Below are 22558 nucleotides of genomic sequence, written 5' to 3'. Positions count from 1 at the left end.
TAGGTTTTCAACAACTAGATAACATTTCATGGGCAATTTCTGTCTTTTAATTTTTAGATTATGAAGAATTATTGCTCTAAGCACTCCTTAGAAGATGCTTTAGACAATATAATGGATTTTAGTGGAAAAGACAATTCATTTCAAAGCAACAGCATCAAGAACTTGAGTCTCAATTTGCTAAACACTGTAATAGTAGTAGTCCAGTGTCTATCTTTTTGGGTCTACTAAGAGCTGGATGTATATCAATCCTGATTTTATGTTGATAGAAGTAAATCTGGTGTTCATTTTGAGAAACTCTTTTCAGATTTTCCCATTTCTGTTGCTTAGAAATTAGTCATGTTAATATAATTCCACTGTTACGATTGAAATACTGTATTATAGTTAGACTAGTAACGGTTAAGGTCAGGATGAAGCTATCTGGTTTGAATTCGGAGAGACAGCTTTAAAAAAAAAATAAAATGAAACATAAACAAAAATTGGGGTTTTGCTTGGGAGAGGGAAAGGAAAATAAGAATCTAAGCATCTTATTACATGCAGTGAATTACAAACCTGGTGAATAAAATATTCCGTCTCTTCCTCCTGTTTTCCCTTGAGTGCAGCCTGAAACCTGTCTTCTGCTCACTGCAGATCAAATGACCAACTGTTGACTGGTCAGAGCTGAGATATTGGTACCAATTTGTTCTGCACTTTGTCATGCCTCCACCTTTAGCTAATGTCCTGTGTTGCAGAAGAGGTGGCATTTTGTGGTCTTCCTTGTTTTAAGTACAGACTTCTTTCAAATTTCGAAATGTTAATCAGATGTCAGGTCACTCCTGAGCTTGTGTCTCATTAACGACATTACAGAGACTGTTCACTTCATGCCATTTTTATGGAACTGAGTGGCATACTAAAGTCAAACTATGTTTTTATTTTGTGCTAGGTTAGAAGATTGGTATCTTTATAAAAATTTACACCACTAGAAATTCTCTCTCATGTCAATCAGAAAATACCATTGCTGACATGTTGAGTCTGTACATCCTTAAATCACTTCACTATGATTTATAACAGATTGATAACAGTTTTTGAATTACTTCTGAATAAATATAGGTGTGCTATGTTTCTATACTCTTCACTGCTGCAATGTTAAGGGCTACTATATTGACTTAATTTAAATTCCCTTTTTTCCAGTTTTAATGTTTCCAAAACACTAGCATCTGAAAAATTCCAGGTACTTGTAACTCTAAAGGCTGTTGGTTTTTATGTGCAGTATACTATTTTCACAGGCATGTGCAGTTATTTCATCTTTTGTAATGAAAATAAATTTTCTACGTTTTTATAAGAATCAGCAGAGTGGGACCATAGGATTTTTATTATTTGTTACATTTTATACAAATAATAATGTTAACTGGTAACTGGTACATAGCTGGCTCACTTCTGAATCTGATACTTTTGTTCAATATGAAAAGATAAAGGCTAATACTTTTTTGAATGCTGCTGTGAAAGATTGCTCTACTAGTGGCACATGCTGGTGTGGGAGTGCTTTAGGTCAGTTCTCTGGTACAGTTTTGCTTCTGTAGGCAATAATTCATAGAGTAATCCCACTGAATTCATTTATACTCAAATGTAGGACTGTCATAAGAAATGAATAAAAGTTGCAGAATGTTAGGAAGCAGAGACTACTGTGGCAGTATGTAAATGTATTCTATTCCCCAGGGAATGTATCAACCAGCTTTGCTAGCTGGGTATCCATCTTTTCAAATTGGAAGAATTTCCTGGGTTTTGAGTCTTTTCTGTTTGTCCTTCCAGTGAAGTGCCCCTTCATTTGTTGTATTTACGTGCACCCATATCCTTCTGTGTCTACACAGTTCTTCATCCATTGTCTATATATTTTTTTCTCTCATTTTATTTTCTCAATCTATTTCATTTCTCTATTTTTCCCTACAATCCTTAATCTCTATTCTTTGTTTTGTATAACCATCCTTTTAGAACTTTGCTGTTTTGCAGCTGTGCGCCTTACAGATGATTAAATTAAATTATTCTGTTTAGAATATGTGACATCTGTTACTGAAGCATTTTTTCCTTGTTAAGGTATCCTACAAATCCAGAGCATGATAATGAGCTATGTCAGATTATTGATAAATAACAGGAGAATTACATATATTGAATAACCAACAATGGTCTTCAATTACAGTATATTTTCAGTTTGCACCTAGATTTTTAAGCAGCAGGAAAGGTTATATGAATACTATGCATCCTTTTGAAAGCTACTGCTTGTAAAAATGCATTTGTTGCAAAGTCCTTCAGCTCTACTCTTATGGATACTGCAAAATCTATTGAGATGAGCAAATCACTAATATGCTTCCATGTATTAACATCTCATTATATGTTGAAAATAATTATTAGAATGTATTATTTGCTCCTTTTTTGTTGTTATTGGCAGTAGAAAATCATTAAAATGACACAATATTGTAGCTCCCCCCAAAATGTAACATTTTGTATTTGGTATGTTTTCTTACAGAGTGCTTATGAATTGTGTGATATGGTTTTGATCTTTTTCTCATTCAATATGGCTGACAGCATGCTAAAAATAGGCAAAAGAGCTTTACCATAGAGGACATACAGCAAATCATCAGGATACTTTCACTGCAAGGGACTCACCTCTACTTGGGGTGTAAAGTTTGAAGTAATAATAATTATAAATAATAATTTTAAAGCTTTGGCTATACTTTGCAGATTCAGCACATGGGGTCATTGGATTCCTTCTCATTCCATAATATCAGTTTAAAGACACCTTTTCACATGATTTCCTGAAAACTGGGGTCTGCTGCTGTGCAACAAAACTGGAAACATATGTTCTGATTACAATCTACTAGTTGCTAATAGAAACCATCCTTTGAATCTAATCAAAGAAAACAGGTTGAAAGACAACAAAAAAGAAAAACTGCTTCTTTGCTCAGAGCTTGTCACTGGAGTCTGTAGTACTTAGTCTTGAAGCTGCTCTAATACCATCCTGTATCTTGTTTCAGGCACTCTGTGGGGTAAGGTTGAAGACATCTAGGCTAGGAAAAAACGTTCAGGTGTGAAAGCAAAATAGGCTGTATAAAACATAATCAAGAGGACTAAAGTAGTTAAGGGACAGCCCATAATTTATTCTGTACAGCCAAAGAAGCCAGTTAGGAAAGATCGTTCTGATTCCTTATTCTCTGTTAAATATAGGATGAAAAGAAGTTATACTATGGAAGCCCATCACATTAATTGCCTTACTGGAGGTTTTATGGCAAGGCCATTCACCTCATCCTTCAGTCTACTTGCTCACCTGCTCTGGAGAAAAGTAGTAGCTGTTTCCCCTTGTTTGTAACCTGCTTTTGCTCCTTGGGAGCACCCAGGGCAAGGTCTATGACTGTTTGTTGTTTTTTTTTAAATAAAAAATCATAAATATGCAGTAGGCATTTCCTGGATGCTGATAGATGTTAACACTCAAAAATACTGAGAAAGTAATCTCTTCTCCTTGAATGGTAGGAATGACTTAGCTGAGAATGCAAAAGGAACCAGCAGGGCTTTTTCAAATGCTCCATATACCATTCTTTGGGGTTTGTGCTGCAGAATTTCATCTATCTCTTAAAAAGTTTTTCATATACTTTAAAATTGTGTTCTTCTAACCCTTTTCCTGTCTGCTGGTCCTGCTCTTGCATTACCTATTGCTTTGCTGCTAGCAAAATGTTCAAGCATCCATGTGGTGAATTTGACTAAAGAAGTGACCCGTTAACAGAATTGTTAATTTTAACCTCCTGCAGTTTTTGAGCAGCTTTATCACATAGCACATATGAACACCTGCTGAAGAATAAAACAAGAAAGGGGGAGGCAGGAAAGATGTGGAAACAGTAGAAAAAGAACCTCTGGTAGAGAGAATGGATTGCTTTTTTCATCAGACTTATGCTGTCCCAAAGTGAATTCATCTGGCCTAAATCTAAGTAAGAACATCCTGGAAAAATATGTTATCGATAGGAAGGCAGAAACATCACTTCTTGAGAAGTAGAATGCTTAATCTATATCAGTTAAGGACAAAATATTTCAGACATCCACAGGGAAATGTTGTAAGGGTTTCTGGGTAAATAACTGCATCTTCAGTTATATACATCACAAATATTTTCCTTCTCTCATGATTTTGGCTCATAAAAACAGTTGTAAGTTGAACCTAGGAAATACCTGAGGCTGTTTTAGAGAGTTTCAAGCTTGAGGGAAAAGCCATTGAGCATTAAGAAGAGGATACATATTAGGAGATGCTAGGTGAGGGGAATGTGCTTTTTGACCATTCACACAAGATAATGGAGGTTCGCAGTCTGTTTCATGTTGTGGCATTTTGTGAAATTTCATATGGAGGTAGTTTGACTTGAGAGAGGCTGGGTGGTTAAAAAAACAAAAACAAAACAAAACAAACAAAAAAAACCACTACAGTCTTGTGATATACTGATTCCTCAGCTAAAATATATGCTTTGGTAAACACAGAAATCTTGCAGGGCAATACTCAAGTTATCTAAAAGGCAGCCATTTTTACCTCTTCCTTATCTAGTTATAATTGTTAAAAAGAAAAAAAAAAAGTAGAAACTTGAACTAATAAAAGACATAGGAAAATGTGAATCAACTAGCTAATTATAAAGAAATCTTGAGAAGTCTTGCAAATGTATAATTTATCAATGCCAGTGGTGAGACAGTCATAAGTTCCTCTCTAGCTCAAACCTGAACCTGGTTGGCTGGAGCATGGGAGAGAATTATCATGTTGACACTCCAAACAAAAGCTCAAACCTCTATTAAAGTGAAAAGAAGTGCTTTAAATTTCCTGGCTGAACATTTAAGAGTCTATGATATTTACTTTCTCCTTACTGACAAAGCTTTCAAGGTTGGCTGCTGGGGATTGAAGGCTTTGCTCTATCAGTTCTTCCAGCTTATATGAAGGACAGCAGTAAAGTTCATTTCCATGCCTGCATTCTATTTGCTGCTTATAAAACCTCATCTGTGTTTGCTTTTTTTTAGCTAGCGGAGAGGAAAATTGTCATTAGTCTTCTGGCAGACTGTCAATGAAATATCATTTCAAGTTCTCTCACTAGAAAACAGATGTTTTTCTTTTTTGTGTGTCTTTCCTTTCTTTTCACTCTTTTCATCCATCTTATTTTTATCTTTCTAAGTCCCACATTCTACAGTACTTCAAAAAATATAACTGATTGAATGAGGGCCTCAGTAATCAAATATATAACAGTAATATATCTGTGGCTTTCTCAAGGCACAGTGGGGTGCTCTGCAATAGCCAAACACAGTAAAAAAAGGCAACAGTAGAAGCTTAAATGTATGGTTATTTAAGTGAATTTGAAAATTCATACAGTAAGGATAGTTGCCCTAATTGGTTGTGAAAAAAATCATGAGATATATGTTCAGATAAAGACTTGCTTTCTTAGTACTACCACATAAATGTTTTCAGGAACTTCTTTAAGATTGCTAAAAAGTAGTAGATTTTCTAGCTGTGGTGTTTCATTGTATAGTTCAATTTTACAAGGCCAGGTATAGATATTTTTCAATGTAGTGTATATGTGGGGATATATGAGTCAGGGCCATAGTGTGGTTATACATCAGCTGGGTCTGAGCATTGGTATGCTGCCAAGGTATTGCCAGCAGAGCCCGAGGGCATGGTCTGGAGTTGACTGAAGTTGTTCTCTCTGAACCTTCAGCCTGAACTCTTAATGGGGGGTAGGGAGCAGGAGATCCTCCAAAATACTAAATTTGACAGGAGGATTCTTGGAGGATAGGAAAGCAAAGATTGCTGCAAGCATGTAATCTCTGATTTTACCAATAGGGACAAAGCAGCCTCCAGGATGTGCTAGATCTGTAAGTGTAGTTTGTCTTGAATTAATAAATCCTGATTTATATGCATGAGAGTTGTATGTGTGTCTAGCTCATACTGTTCCTATCAAATCTTTCATAAAAGGACTTTTCAGAAGACGTAAATCAAATCTTTCTACTATTTTAACAGGAAGAAGCAGTAGAAAGTAAGTTATTTTTAATGTATAGCCAGGTCCTAAATTGATCTTATTTTACTTTCATGTTTCTCTCATTTAGATTTTGAGAAACAAGATTACTTAATCACATTACAGGACTGGTGATTTAAATTATCCTCATTATTTTTTTTCATGACAGAAAGTGGGTATTAGAGTCTAATTTGTGAGGATATTGAAGAGTGGTGTTACAGTCAGTACTAGCAAGCAATTGAATACTATTTTCTTCTAGAGAAGATTATATAAAAGCAAATATAATGTCCCTTATATTAGTGAACTGGGCTGCAATGGCAATCATTTCACAGTAAAACTCTGCTACCAACTGGTCCCACAGGAATCTCTACTGACATGTTCATAAAGGATTGAGAGATTATTTAGGAAAATCAAATTAATTGCTGCATGTGAGATTTTTCTGAAAAGTTTCAAAATGCTGAATGACTGGATAGTAAAATGGTAGGTGGAATTAAATATCAATATGTAGAAAGTAATTCATACTAGAATAAGTAACCTTAATTATGCAAACACAGCAATGGAGTCTGTTAACACTGAGCTGAAGAAATTGTGCAGTCATTGTAAATAGCTCTTGTAAAACGGTTCAGTGCTCAGAAGTGACCAGAAATCCCAAAGGATGTTAGTTGCTATGGGGAAAGGAAGTCAGACCAGAACAGAAAACAGCATTATGCTATTGTGCAGTCATTGTTTATCCACATCTTGAATGCTGCATGTGTTTTTAGTTCCTGTTCCTCATGATGAATAGGAAAAACAGTGAACTGCAACAGGAAGGATTCCAAGTACAAATTGACTTTTCTACATGGAGAAGCTAGGCAAGCTAGGAAAAAAAGATACCTGAGATAATGTATTTTTATAAAGATATGATTATGCAGCTGTAAAGAAGCATCAAGAAGTTAATAAGTAGTGTGAAATTGAAATACATCAAGGACTTTTTGTAATAAGGCAGTTCTGTAGTTCCAATAGTCTCCAATATATTAATCATTGGAAGATGTGCCTGTGTTAAAGTAGAAATTAGTATACTTTGGCCCTGCTTTTCTTAGCTTCTGTTGAAAGCATGGTGCTGGGCTAGCTGGACTTCTGGTCTCACTGCGCAAGACCTCACGTTTCCAAAAACATTTTTTTTATTTTTTTTTTTTAATGGAACAAAGGTTTGTCATTGGTATTAAAGTTGATGATCTAGATCCGGCCTTAGCTCAGAAGGTCTGTAAACTACTAGCTGCTAGAAGGTGGCAGCAATTAGGGAAAAGTCCCTTAAAATTGTTTCCTTCTCTAAACATCAATTGCTACTCATCGTCAAAGGCAGAATGCAAGACAACACAGAACTCGGTTGTAACATTCAGTAGAGCAGCTTTTGTCTTATGCAGCATTTCTTCTCTTATTTTGCAGCTTCTTTTCCTAATTATTTTATTGCTAGTTTATACCCTGTATTCAGAGTAAACAGGAAATTGCTAGTGGAAGTAATACATAAATCTGTCATTAGCTGGGTTGTATAGAGTAATCCTGAAGTGTGTAATAAGATTCTATGAAAATTATAGTATTACCAAACTCACAGCAACAGATGGCACAAGCCAATATTTCGATAATTTCTAAAAAAAATTTAAAATAATAATAACAATAAATTCCATTAACTGATATAAACAGTCAAATTAGGATAAATCAGTAATTAATTTGTCTATTTCATATGTACTAATAGCTGTGAATTTATTTTGGTTTTTACTTATTGCCAAGAGTTTTCTGGCAAGAAATTTTGGTCTGTAGCTCTTTAAAAAGAAAATCATTGTTAGTGTTCAGTATTAAGAAAAAGAACAGTAACTCAGCACTTCTTAGCTGATAGTGCTTCTAAATTCTTTATTTGCTTTTCACCTTATTCCTCTCTTTTTTTTTTTTTTTTTTTTTTAAATTTTCCTTAGGAGACTTTTTCTAAGAAATAATTATGTTGTGATGCTCATTTGTTAGTAATTTATGGAAAACATTTAGAAGTGCTCTATCAATGAAAATTCTGTGGAGAAACACTGCAGTCTTTCTCTTATAGGATTACAGTTTGAAGAGGCTTTTTCAGGTGATAGAAATCTGTCTAAAAAAATACCAAAGTCATTAATAGTTTAGTTCAGAAAGCATTTAAGTGTATTAAGAACACACATAGGACTTTTCCTGAATATGATGCCTTACTGAATCAGTGTGCTTATATCCAGAAGTTTTCAAGGAAAACTGAACAAATTGCCATCTCTCTGCAGGCAGATACTGCTTTTCTGATAAACATATCACATGCTTACAGCCATTATTCTGTCCTAATATATACTTGTAAAGAATTAATATGAGTATTTGGGGTTTTTTGAATGAAAGGGATTTACATGGGTAAGAGATAAGAGAGAGGGGAAATATAGAATCAAAGAGAGTGAAATTTGAATGGGGTGTCTGATTCTCAGTAGCACAGCCAGTGAGCATTGCAATAGGCCTAGTATATGTTGAGGTGAATTGCCAAGTTTGTCTGTCGCTCTCATATTAATAGTTATTATGAATAGAACACTCCTACATTATAAAAAAAGTGCAACCAACTTTGGTGAGAGTTAGGTCAGATCCTATTTACCAGTTTGGTGTGATTAGGAGAACTAAGCTGCTTAGAGAAAGCTTGACTACCTCTTCTTCAGTCAAAGAGGAAAAAAGGAGGGGGGGGAGTATCAAATTAATTGTAATTAAATTAAAATTATTCTGATACCTTTGTAGTGCTGGAAGTCAGGAATAAATCCCTGGTAAGCAATTATCTTACTCCTTAAGCATTAAGGTCACTGGGATCTGATTACAGACAGCAGTGAACAGTACCTGGGCATAGTCTTTGTCTTTTCCATATGTAGTGCTCTAACACAGAAGCAGAGTTCTCTGCCTGTTTGCATAAACACAAGTTCACAGAACCTGGTTTCTGAGCCATGTGTGGCATTTTGATGGCCCCTCCTTTATTGTGTCTGCAGAAAATATTGTATAAGTATGTATTAGCTTTATCTGTATGACTTTCAAAAAGGTGGGCTATTTTATCATCACTTCACTTCTCTGCAGCAAGTCATCATTTTATAAGTTCAATCTTGATGAAGTCTAGCAAGCACTTAGCTACGATATTATTCTCCATTAATGTTATAAGAACAGTAATTCATTTTCCAATGTGCTTTTTTAAAAGAACTAATAGTGTTAAAAACATCTACCCAGTGTGTGTCACTGATGAACAGTTTCTTATATTAAAAACACTTACTCTGTACCTAGTACATTTTGCATTTGTGTCTATTAAAATGCATGAAACATCTATCATAACATTTTAAGCACTCAGGAGCTTATTACTGGAACCACATAACTACTTCCATATTATCTCTTCTTGACAATGATTTTAATGAATTATATTCAGGTAGTTACTAAAACTTCCATCCAAGCACATTTCATTTTTGGATGACATGTCAAGAGGTTAACTTATGCTCCCTTCCAGCCGATTTCTAGGCCTCAATCCATCAGACAAGTCACTTCAAAGGAGATATTACTCTTGAGTTGAGACATCAAGATAAAGTTCGCTTTCTGAGATGCAGTCCCCTTTGGGAAGTGTGCAAAGAGTTCTTCGGCAGTTATTGGTCTAGGCAGTACTGAAGCAACAAGACACAAGGTGAAGACCAAGACATGGAATGAGAAAAAGCTATTAAAAAAAAAAAAAAAGAGAGAGAGAGAGAGAGAGAGATGTGGTTAATGTAGCTTATATTATTTTTGGTATTATTTCTTATTTATGTTCTATTCCATGAGATTTTTCCTCCAAGGAATGAAGTGCATGTATGTAGAAATAACATTTCATTAGCTAAAAGTTCCTCTCCGTCTTTGCATATTAAGTCTTTTCTCACTAATAATAAAATCTGTCTGGAAAAGAAAGACTATATAGGTAAGTCAACAATTTCATCTTTCATTCACATGGCATGAACTGTTTACATGTGACTTGTGGAAATTGGTTCAGAAATGAAGAATAACATGCATTGGTGGTGTGCTTGTTACCATTTAAAGAGTTCTAGTTTTACAAAAATTTAAGCACTATAATTGTTGAGCATAGATGAAAATTACCTGTTGAATTTGTGTTGTGGTTACTGCCATACTTTGAATTCTCAGTGCAGTTTTTGCTATGTAGCATTTCAGCAGCTTTAAAGCAAGTATGCTGTTTCCTAAGAGGGAACAATGTGGACAGACACCACGGGCTCTCAGGGAAGAAGTATTCTTGCATCTCAAGCTAATGTTTTGCAGGTGATAGAAAACACTTAGGAAATCAGTTGACAAGCTAATCAGCTATGAATAAGAGCAGCACTAGCTAAAAAAGACTCCAGTGTGGATTCTCGATTTCCTAAAATTACATTAAAAAGATACAGAGTGCATCTTAAAGTACAAGTAGGAAATTCTGTCAAGAAGATGACTCATTCTTTTCAGTAACAAAGTTGTCATTCACTGACCCTGAGCACAATCTTTAAGAGACAACAAATGGCAAAAGAGTATTTGAGACATTCCCTCAATGTTGAAATGAATTCCATCCACTCAATTTTAAAAGTCATTCTGTTTTACTTTTATATGGGCATGCAAGAGACCGAGCAAGCAACAGCCTGGAAATAATAGATAGCAAAAGGTGCTTGACTGTACTTATTGTTAGTATGCAAATACTTGAGTAGCTATAATTGCAAAATAAAATTCTCAAAAGTTGCCAGTAAACAATGAAAAAGTAAAACTAAAACTCACTATTGCAGATGTCACAGTAACTTCAGTTTAACTCAGCTACCAGAAATATATGTCTGTGAAAGTAATAGGTTTAGAAGCAGCTAAAATGTAGCATGAAAAGTTTGATGTAGAATGCAGGAAAAGGCCTTGTTTGCAGAAAAACACATTGGTCTTTTGGGTGAGAAGTCACATGAAGAAGCTGGAAGAGTTGGTGAAAATTTACCTTTCATGAAATGCCATATTAAACTTCTACAAACTGTCTCAAGCATACATGGTATCTAAGACAGTTGAGTTCTTTTGTTCCCAACAAAATCTTTAAGTATGTAGTATTTTTTTATATATATATATTTTACTTAAGGCTCAGGAATCCTGAAAAAGTATGTCTGAAAAATTGCTATATTTATAGGTAATTATAATAGGTTCCCTGATAATTAGTATTGAGATTGCTTTCTTGCAGATAAGGAACATCAGACCTAACTCAAAATCAAAAGAAATGTTTAAAGAATATTTATAGTATTGTCTACAATTTGTCTGAAAAAATCACGGCCTTTTTCCTGTAAAATAAATTTTCTTTATAAGAAAGATTCAAACTACTATGTAATGTGCATTGTTTATCCCCCCCCCCCCCACTCCTCTTTTTATTTTTTTTTTTTTAAGTAGAACTGGAGCATTGAAATCTCAAGATACATGTTCATTTTGTATGACCCTGATACTGATAATATGCTAAGGCTCTGCCTTATGGCCCATATCACTGAGAATGTCAGTAATCTTAAATTCTGGATGAAATCTGGTGCAGTTGAACTGGTTGGACTTCAGAAATTGAAAAGGTCTAAAAGTAATCCTGAACTATTACACTGTAGTGATGACACTTTACAAAGATAAACATGGAGCAAGAATGACATGACATAGTGATAAAGAAATGTACAAATGAAAGAGTGGTTTTGCTATTAATTTGTGAAATACTTTAGGAATATACAGGAAAATAAGCATAGGCATTATGTTGTCTATTGTGTAAGGCAGAAGAAATCAGACCAATCCCATACCTGTGAAAGTCAGTGGAGACTGTTTACAGAACAAGATTCATCCTTTATCTTCATCTATTTGTAATTTCTGAAAATAATCTGAAATGTCTGATTTAGCACTCCTTGCTTTACTTCTGTCTATGTAGAAGCATCCAAGAATAAGCAGTGTCAAGAAATTGTGCTTTTCTATCTATAATGAGTATAAAAATATTTAAAAACAAATAATCAGCAATCACAAATCTTCAAACATTGTCTTTACCCTTAACTGGGCAAAATGTTATAATTCAGCGTTGTCTTTTTTTCTAAAACAAAGAGTGTGGGATTTAGTTGTTAGATATTTTGTAAAAGCTGTACCTTGGGATGAAGACACCTGTAAAGTAAGAGGAGTTTATTCTTAAAATAAAGTCACAGTCCAAATTCCTTTCCTTTCTGTGCCAACTAGTTGCCAATCTGCTTATTTTTAAGTATGATATGCAAGATATAAGGGTAAAATGAAATATTTAAGTGTTTTTTGCTATTATGTTCATTTTTGCCTAAACATAAAGGTAATGTTTTTTATAAAAAGGTATATTATAGAGAAGCATACTTAAGTTGTGCTTACTTATATTTTTAAACATACTTCAGAGTTTTGACAGTCATGGTTTGATATAAATGGGCACAGTCAATATCAAAGTCAGAAAGGCTAATGTGTGATCAAAGCTGTTTTCTGCTTCTTTCCAGTTGCCAGTTATAATCTAACCAAAGTAAAACAAATATTCCAATTCTCTCAGGGGTGAAAAAAAAAAAAAAAAAAAAAAAAAAAGTGTGTACCAACTTTTTCTGCAAAAATCACTGTAAGTTAGGTTACTTTTCCTTCACTGGGTGGAAAGAATGAGGGCAGACTTAGCAGTAGAAATCAGTAGCACACATTCTTCAAACTCATAAAGGGTGTCTACACCATCAGGGTACACTTAGAGATCTGCTACAGGTGATTACACACTGGTTCCCTGTAGCAGCTGTGTATCTCTGTCTTCTTTCTATTTATTAGCTGATTGACAGTGATTTGTAGACTGGTGATTAAGATCCAGATTATCAAAGTTATTTAAATATAGTTGTCTCATGGTGAAATCTTTCTTCCAAGTCAGGATTCCTCCAGATCTGTTAGGTTCAGAGAAGTCAGTAAAGTTCCTCTGGAAGTTGAGGCACTGTATTTGAATGGTAACTTGTAGAGATGATGTCTAAGGAGCTTGCAAGGTGTATCACTCTCCATTTCTCTGAAAGCTTAGAGGAATATTCTTGGTCTTTTTAGAAAGCCAGGACAGGGAATGTATGTGTTTCTGACTTTTGGATTGTAGGGGTTCAGGGCATTTAGTTTGGGTAGTCAAAACAAGAATAATGAGTCTGCTGAGGTAAAAATCTAACTCTTTTTGGGAAAGCAGAAAATTAACTCATCTTTGGATCACCTGTTTCCCTTAGCTTAAGCCGGTATCTCATAAATCAATACTATTGACAGAACGCTGAGTTCACACAGAATTGATGAATATTGCACATCATGGATGCCATTAAAATAATAGCAGAACAATGAATATTTCCTTTTAAAAAACTGCATTCTTGTATTGCTTAAAATTGGGGTTTCATGTTAGTCTTGATACTATTTTACAGAGGAGTTGCCAACTCATTTCTTATGATTTTCAATCCTATTCCTGTTACAGGAGGTTAAAAAAAAGAAAACATTAATAACTCCAGATGAATTAACCATTCTTTTCTCCACCAGTTTTATAAAGTTTTTTGTTAAATAGCAGTTAAAAGGAATTAATTTTTTACTGAAATAAGAAAGATGCCTGTAATACAAGCATGCTGTGTTGGGAAAATTTCAGTGTTGTAAATTAATTAAAATTTTACATTTTATTCTTCCTTTTGCAATGCAGTAGTTTATAGTGGATTACCCTTTAAAAAACAAACAATTTTGATTATCAAGCCAAATTGGGTTTGGTTCATTTTGTTTTTCCTGTGTATTATTCAGTGTTAGTGTATGTCAAGGTGAGTTGTTTCAGTGACAGTCCAGGTTCTTCAAGTCCCTCTTCTCCTTGGTGGCAAGACTTTCCAGATGACTTATCTTACTGTCATACTTATGATCTTTTCTCAGCTTGGCTACAGGACTGTTCTGGGAAATGGGGAGCTGGCTGAGAAAATGGGATAGCAGGCTTGTGAAATAACTGCTTTCCTAATGTACTGCAGTAGTTTATGTAGAATGAAGTTGAAGATGTTGACTTGAAAGTGTTTATTTTAAGTGCAAATTAATTTTTAAAAAACCCAAAAAAACCCCAACTTAAATATATTCAGCTTAAAATTCTTGGAATTTTTTATTATAGCAGCCATGTCAAACTAAGGTAAAAACAAATTAAGATTTTCTAAAATTCATGCAAGTAGCTTGTGGAAGTGAATCTGCTGAATCCCAATTCAGAGCCCTAGGTTTTGTGCGTACCTTAAAAAAAATTACCATGATTCAAGGGAGAATACCACCTTATGGTGTGTTTGTAGTGCTGTGTGATCTTTGCAAGTACACCTTTTTTTACCTGCAGTAAATACCGAGTAAATAATCTTGTACTGAAGTTTGTTTTAAATTAGCATAGAACTGCTATGTATTGAAAGTTCATGTTCACCTTACCTACAGCAAAGTCAATTGCCAAGTTCAACATAATTTCTGAAAAATTTGCTGAAAATGTTCAGCAGTGAGCTGAAAAAGTAACAACCATATGTTTCAAGCTCATTGACTTTGCTGTGCTTTAGTTCAGAGCCCTGGGGTAGATTCATAAAACCTTTAGTACCTTTAGCACATTTTCTAATAGTCATGATCCTTAGAGAATGGTATAAAAGAGAGAAGACTGCACTTTTGTTAAAAACACAGGGATTTAGTTGACTTCTTGTTTTAACTTTTAAAATATACTTTTCTTTCATTATTTCCAAGAAGAAGGAAAATTACATGTCCTTAGGACTGTTTATATTTCACATTCTTAGATAATGACTTACAAAACTAAATTAAAATGCAGCTGTTTTAAGTAATGTGTTGAGAAATGTCTCTAGCAGGGTTAAGCATTTCATAACACAGTAACAAAATCAGTTTTATCCTCTAATGTACTCATGAGTTCACATATAGTTGTAATTGCAGTTTCAAAACTTTTTTTAAGAAATATGGTTCAATGCAATTATTAACCACTGAAGCACACTTCCTAGTTCTGAGAGCATGTGTATGCATTTTGCATATACTTTGTGGCAGGAAAATCTAGAGGTCAAGACTTGCAACTCAGAAGTTTACTCCTTTCTGATGTTTCTTTCTCCATCTTGGTGAAATTTCAGTAGTGGTCCTCATTCTGCTCCTAGAGGACAGGCTTTCACAAGACAGTGGTTTATCATTGGCACCTTTCTTGGCAGACATCAAGAATCCTTAGATTTAATTTAGTTCAATAGTTTATGTTCTGGACTCCCACCTTGTTCCACTGGCTCTTTTTAGATACTTGTTAATATCTCACAGCTTCAAAGAAATTAAAGGTTGAGTATATGCGCTATCACACCCAAATTAAATAGCTTACTTAAGACAAAAGGTAGACAAAGGTGGGAGAGGGGAAAAACTGAGTAGCTTAGACTGTGGGCAGGGGAAGCATGCTTGCAGAAAAGAGGAAAGAAACAGATAAATTACTGTAGAAAACTTTGTCTTCTCAGACCTGAATATGGTGCTTGATTCCTGGATTAGTTTGGTTTTTATATCCCTCTATGTATTTTTCTTTGCCAGTGTGTTCACTATGTATGCTGATTTTCCTTACTGGTGAACTAGATCGATATTCAATGCAGTCTGTTTGTAGTTTGGTCGCATAGAGGAAGCCAGTAGAATTTTCAGAAGTACCTTGTTTAGCTTTCTGCATTTCTATATGAGTGCATGTACAGAAACAGGATTAATATTATATTTCTGTTACTTAAAATAATACAAACAAATCTATTCTACAGCTGAAATTAAAGCTAATGAATTATATTAGCAACTCTAGTCTCCTTCATTTTAATTTCTGAAATGTCATGTTTTGTTTTAAAATGTAATAAAAATACCCTAAACTGCCAATACTTCACACAAATTGCCAAAAACAATTTTGTCTATAATAAAACTATTGTGGGCTGGAACACTTTGATCAAGCAGTGCAGATTTATATGTTCTGCTTGATATGATTCAGTGAATATTCTGTTCTTGTAGAAGTTTGTGTACAAGTCTATTAGGAAGAAAATACAGTTGACAAAGCATCTTTGACTTGCAATAGGATTTTCTCAAGTTAATTTATCAATTAGCTTTAAATGATAAACTGATACACATCATTGATCTTTACAAGGCAACTAAGTTTTTCTATTAGTAAGAAACATGCCCAGTCAGGGAATTTCAGGGTGATACAGATGCAGTAATTTAAAATACAGTTGATTCACCATAATAATTGACTTTTTAAATTCAAGTTTACAAACGAGTGATTCGGAAGACCAGAATTGTTTCTGCAGCCAACCACCACAGAAAGGATAATGAAAATTAAGATGTTTTCCCCTATTTGTCTTGTGTTTCTGCATCTAGTTCTGGATGGATCTTTTCTGAACATTTTTTGCTGCAGACTGATGCATAATATAGATGCCTTACAAGGTTTGCATAGTGACTGTGAGACTGGCTGCTTGCTGGAAAAGAAGCTTAGATTATAGGCATGCTAAATTTACCCTGGAAAGCAGGATAAATGAGAAGGCACAGAGTTGTCTCATTCCATATCAGTGTTTACAATAACACCATTAAGTGTCTCTTAGAGCCACTCAGTTGTATTTACTTTACAATTCAGCTTGCTATGTATATATTGTCTTAGCTCTGAGACTCCATCTGAAATCCTGGTATCCCTGATCTCAAAGTAACATTCCCTATTAACTGGAGTGATCTCAGGGTTTTGTCCTATTGTCCACTTATTCTCTCAAATTTCAAATGAGAAATGCCACTCAGTATTGATGGCTGTAGTATGCATAGTTATCCATTAGCAAACTAGGCTGAAACCACTGCCATTTCTTATTCTGACCAATAAATAGACAGTAGTGGTTTACCTGTAATGAACTTGGGTTCCATAGGTTAGTATAGCATTCACTGAACCCTCCAGTCTCCCTTGCTAGTCTCTGTATACTTTCTTTCTTTTGATGCTTCATTTTTTGTATCTACTTTCGATCTGAGCAAGTCTGGGTGGCCTTTTGGTATGTGCCATGGTGGTGGATGGCATTGTAAGAGTAGTCATAATTCCTGTGTTTGATTCAGGCAACTAGTTTTGAATGTGGTTTAGTACAATGCTAAAAGCTAGTATCTTGTTTCAAAGTGACCAGTTTGTTTTTATGATGTTCTGTTCAAATAGTTGGTTAAAAGATCCCCCAATTTAAGTACAGTAGGATAGATATCTGTAAGAGAAAAAGTAAGTATGTGTGTTACCATCAATTAAGAGGCTTATTTGAATTCAGCAAATTTTTGGCGCTTGAATTAGGCTGAACAGGCTCCTCACAGGATAGTAAAGAGAATAGGAATCTCCAGAGAACGTTTGGACTATTCAGGACACTCAAAATTAGATATGTCTTTTGGAGGTTCATACTTTTTTACTTTAACTTTAAAAAGGACCAAAGGCAATGAAGTTCTAACTGAGGTACTGAAAACAAGCTCAATTTTGGATGCCTAAGTAAAGGCACCTACCTTAGGATGTTTGGAGCTTTACATTTATATGTCCTAGTTCATAATGAATTGTATCAAGATTTGAACCTCTGTCAGCTGGCTTCACAGTCTGCATTTTCCCATGCAAAAAGATGGTTTTACAAGAAATTATCTGCTTTTAAATGGATGTGCAGATTTTACTGGCATGGTGGACCGTGAGCAAATTGTGGGAGCTGCAAAAGTGCCTCTACTTTTTTATTTGGTACTATCCATTCACACTAGGGGTGCATAAAATCCAGTATTTATTTAAGACTTCAAAATAGGAAAGAGCTGAATATAGACATTGATAATAACTGTCATAGTTAAGCAAGAGGAGATACTTAAGAGTACTTAGTGTATTTTTAGAGGTTACAGCCTGTCTCTGAAAGGAAGGGTTTATGATTGAGGTATTAGTGTCTGAGAGAATTGGTAGCTCAGAAAGTGAGTGAGTGCTGGGTGCATGAAGAAAATTAACTGTCATGTCTAGAAAGAGACAAATGAGTTCCAGGGGAAGGACAGCATAGGAAATAGGAATGGAGGGACATAAGGTTGGAAGGGTAGTATCAGTCCATAGAAAACAAATAAAATCTTTTTCTTTTTCTCTTTAAACTAGTGCTCTTGCTTTTTTTCTCATGGGAAATATTTAATGTTTTTAAAGAAGAGAGGATAAAAATAGCCCAACCACCAAAAAAATGGCAATATGACAATTCTTATTTAAATACAACAGCCCTTTCTGCTGGTGTGATTTAATTGAAGTGAAATCAAATCAGTGTAAAGTCAGAATAAGACTGGAGAGACAATGATTTAGTGGATTTAGATTTATAGTAGATTAACTATAAGCTAGAGCACTATAAACCAGGACATATTAAGACTCTGAACTGTTCTGATATCAATAATATGAGGCTGACATTCATTTTAGGTCAATATATTTGTAAGCCAGTGAGGAAAGTACTAATATAAACCATGTTTGAGGTTGGCCAGTGCCATTTAACAAGACATGTTAAGAGTTTCCTTCTTCAGTCCTTGTACTTTTTTGTGCTATCAAGGACTACATGTTTTTGTGTTTAAGCATTTAGAAAATGTTGTCCTTCATACACTGCTCACAAGCACATTTACTACTTTAATACAAAAAAGCATGTTCTTGGCAAGGAAGCAACCCAAGCACTACATTCTCGACAGGAATGGTGGGCATCCATCCTTCCCCATCCATCTCTTCAGCTGCCATGGAAAACTATGCTACTTTGCAGAGATGCAACATGATGTGACAGGTACATACACAATACCTACTCTTTTGTAGTTCCTTGCACTCTCTATGACAAAGCAAAAACCTCTCTGTTAATAGTTCAGCTTCAGGAAGGAAAAAGCCTCTTTTCTATGCAAGGTAGCTAGTTTCTGCAAGGCCAGGACTACTGTCGGTGCCTTGCTCCCACAGTGTGTTATACCCGGGTTTGTCCCTTTCATAGTCCTTTCACCATAGTTCCCCTTAATCCAGATTTGGGCTGTGTGCACTGTGAACAAAGGCAGCTCACAGGCAATTCTGGTCTGATTTTTTTACTCAAAGTACTCTTGCAAATGAAATAGACTGATACATAGGAAAACATATATTTATTTTTACAACAGGAATAGTTTACAAATCCCTAACAATTAAAAGCTAATAGACATATTTGTCTATAAGAATCTGAGCAGCCAAGTTGAATTTGATATATATGTGTGTGTGTATATATATATATACACACACTAAGGCACCTTTACATGAATGGGATGCTACTGGGTGTTGTTAATGTGAGAGCAAATTAAAATTCCATTTGCTTTTAGATCCTTTAGAGATCTGCTGTGAGATAAGGGAGATTTAGTTCAACTACTTTAAAAAAAATAAAAAAAGGAGTTGTACTAACAAAGAAGGGTTAACATGTTTGAGGTAACAGTAAGTGATGTATTTTTAGTCAAGCCTATTGACTCTTACTAAGGTTTTTACTCATGTCATTTAAGCATTTTTTGTAAATTCATCCCTTGTCTCCCAAGTCTAGTTAGAAATTGTTTCCACTGAAGCCCCAATTAAAATACAGAATAATAGAAATTGCTTAAAGAGCATTATTCACTGCATCCATATCACCATACCCAAAGAGAACGTTATTCACTTAAGCTTTATGCAAAACTGTTCTCTTGTCAGAGAAAGTAAATGTATAAGGAACAGAACAATTCAGGCAGTTGACATCAGTGAGTACATATACATCTTTTTCTGTTGTGTTTGCGCACCTTTCCTAGCCTAGTGTCAATACAAAAGCATAGAGAAAGAAACATGTTATCAGAATCTCACTGCCTTTGCTGTAGCGAGTATTTTTATTCCTGGACATCCCTTGAAATGCTCAAAATAACAAATATTGCATATAAAAGCAGAGCAATCAACCAGCAGCAATTAAAAAAATGCAGATGGAAAAAGTCTGAGATTAAGTGTGTCCGATATACTGAACAGCTACATCAAGCTATTAGTGTCTTTTCCCTCTGTGCAGTCTTGAAGTCAGAGAGGCTTTGATTTTAGACAATGTCATATAGTACCTATTTATTAATAGACCTCTTCCATCACATTCTTAGAAAAGAATCCAAAAAAATGTGGGAGAGTTTCAGAGCCAGTAGCATATCCCTTTTTAAACAAAGGCTGACACATGGGATGTAGTCACCTGGAAAGACATAGTGGAGGTAATGATCTGACTCGATGTAACCTTTATGTCTTTGTGTCAACTGTTACTTTATTATGTCTCTTTCAGTTATCAGCAGCCTTTAGTATGCCACAGGAGCTGAAAAACAGGCCAGGGAGGTCTCTATCTTGCAAGAACATAATTTGTTAATTGCAGATGAGCTTTACCTTTCAGATTCTCACCACGTAGGACCAGTAACTCAGGTTTGAGTGCAGGAGTTTTGATTCGTTCAGTGCTTGGTCAATCAGCTACTTATATCAATGATAGTTCATAGTCAGGATTTTTCTCTTTCTTTCTTGGTCAACAGTGCAAGGGACAATTTCTATAATAATTTTCTTGAGATATTTTTTCCTTGATTTTAATGGTATCCTGTTTCTTAGATTTGTGACTACTTCAGTTATTGCACATTGTGCAATGTGCTATAAGTAGGATTGTATTTGCTTCAAAAGTGTTTGTTGTACTGCTTACAAAAATAACAGATCATAAAAAATAGGTATCCATGAAATGAGAAAGGAACGTATGGTTCGGTGATCCTCTAACAGAAGGTACTGGATCTGAATATTAACGAGTCATCTGGATGATAAGGTAATAGATGATCTTCTGAGAAGTCCTAATAAACAAATACAGGCTGAGAAGCTGACACAGATTGAGAAAAATACAACACACATGAAGACGCATATAACACTTGTACCTTTCCTCAAAACTATTTTTAATGAAGGAGGGAAAGTTTAGTCTTAAAAACACATGCTGAGGTTCTGGCTGCAGTAATTCCATTTTAAAGGCATGCATGTAACTCAAAAACACGTAACTAAATCCATGTTGACTGTGCCTATTTATGACAACCTGGTTCATTAAATGTGCTTATGCAATACGTGTATATAGTTAAATATACAGTAGAAGTGTTTTAGCATAGTAGCTCTATATTTTGAGGTTTGCGTATACTTTGTAATTTTTTTGCTTGATGTGACTTTTAACATTTGCCCAGCCAGTCTCTCTGTCTGTCTCTCTTTCTCTTTCTCTGTGAGGTTCACATGTAAACTGATTTAAAGATTGCATAATCACTGTTTGGCATATCCTACAGGCAAAGGTCCAGAAACCCTTTTTGCTGGCTATAACCTCAATGATAATGAGTGGCACACAGTGCGTGTGGTTCGGCGAGGAAAAAGTTTAAAGTTAATGGTGGATGACCAGCAGGCCATGACAGGTAGTGTTGCGTTGTGACTCTGTGTTACTGGGGGGAAGCACAAAGTAAAAAAATTACAGAAGTAAAATGCCTTTATCTGAAAGTGACAGATGCTTTTTTCTTTTCTTGAGTAAGATAAAAAATCCATGTTATGCAGTTTGAAATACTGCTGCTACAAGTGTGTTATTACACTTGATATTAACGTTTCTCCAACATTGCTGGTGAAATTAATGAAAACCTCCATGCTGACATAAATTAATGTTTTTATACTGTAATTGGAAACAAGTCATTTGATACATCACTAATGAGAAGGCAAGTAAAATGCTTTTGGCAACACACTGAATTTATACTAAGGTTAAGCTCTAAACCGTTGCTGTAAGAAAGAATTTATTAAATGTTTGAAGGATATTCTATTGTGTTTTAAATCTTGCATCAACTGTCCTCAATAATTAAATGTTAGGCAACAGGGTTGCTTTTTTTTTTTTTCCAAATACTGAAATAGCAGTTGGGATGGGAGAAATAACATTGCATGCTAGCAGACATTAGAAATATATTCCAATGTATATATTATTAGAAATTATAATAGAGAAGACTTTGGTTTTGTTCTGTTAAAGATAAGGCTTACACAGACCTGGCTTCTGGCCCCGATTCCTTGTACAATAGAGTGTACCTGGTTTTGTGTTAGCTGTTTAGTGTATTCCTTTGTTTTCATGTAGTATTAAATATCATTATTCAGAAAAGTTCAAAATATGTCTGAATGTCTAAGATGAAGTCACAAGGTTTCTATCATTCATATATATATAGTCTAGTCAAGTGAAGCAATAAGTAAAGAACACAGGGCTGCAAGTTCTTGTAGTCATTCTCAATTGCAGATGACTTCAGTTACTATCAAACATTGTGGTCTCAGCAAATAGCTGAGGCAGGGGAACAGGCTTCCTAGAGAGGTCATTGATGCCCCAAGCCTGTCAGTGCCTAAGAGGCATTTGGAGAGTGCCCTCAATAGCATGCTTTAACTTCTTGTCAGCTGTGAAGGGGTCAGGCAATTGGACTAGATGATTGTTGTAAGTCCCTTCCAAACAAACTATTCTATTCTAGCTGTTAACGCCAGTGAATCTTTGAATCACAGAATCGTAGAATGGATAGGGTTGGAAGGGACCTTCAAGATCATCTAGTTCCAACCCCCTGCC

The 22558-nt window shown here is 35.0% G+C and overlaps 1 protein-coding gene across 1 annotated transcript in view; it reads left to right on the top strand.

Annotated features, from left to right (window-relative positions):
- Positions 1 to 21392, top strand: part of LOC104523897 (neurexin-1) — a gene marked incomplete at its 3' end in the record, with an annotated part of 44410 nt that extends 23018 nt beyond the window's left edge. Inside the window, exon 5 of the mRNA XM_010166624.1 lies at positions 21270 to 21392. Within this exon, the coding sequence (XP_010164926.1) occupies positions 21270 to 21392 (123 nt within the window). The remainder of the gene's footprint in view (positions 1 to 21269) is intronic.
- Positions 21393 to 22558: the final 1166 nt, after the last annotated feature.

Source organism: Antrostomus carolinensis, unplaced genomic scaffold (genome assembly GCF_000700745.2).
Source record: "Antrostomus carolinensis isolate BGI_N321 unplaced genomic scaffold, ASM70074v2 scaffold734, whole genome shotgun sequence".
Classification (NCBI taxonomy): Eukaryota; Metazoa; Chordata; class Aves; order Caprimulgiformes; family Caprimulgidae; genus Antrostomus; species Antrostomus carolinensis.
The sequence above is the reverse complement of the archived record's forward strand: the minus strand, read 5'-3'. Positions and strand labels throughout refer to the sequence as shown.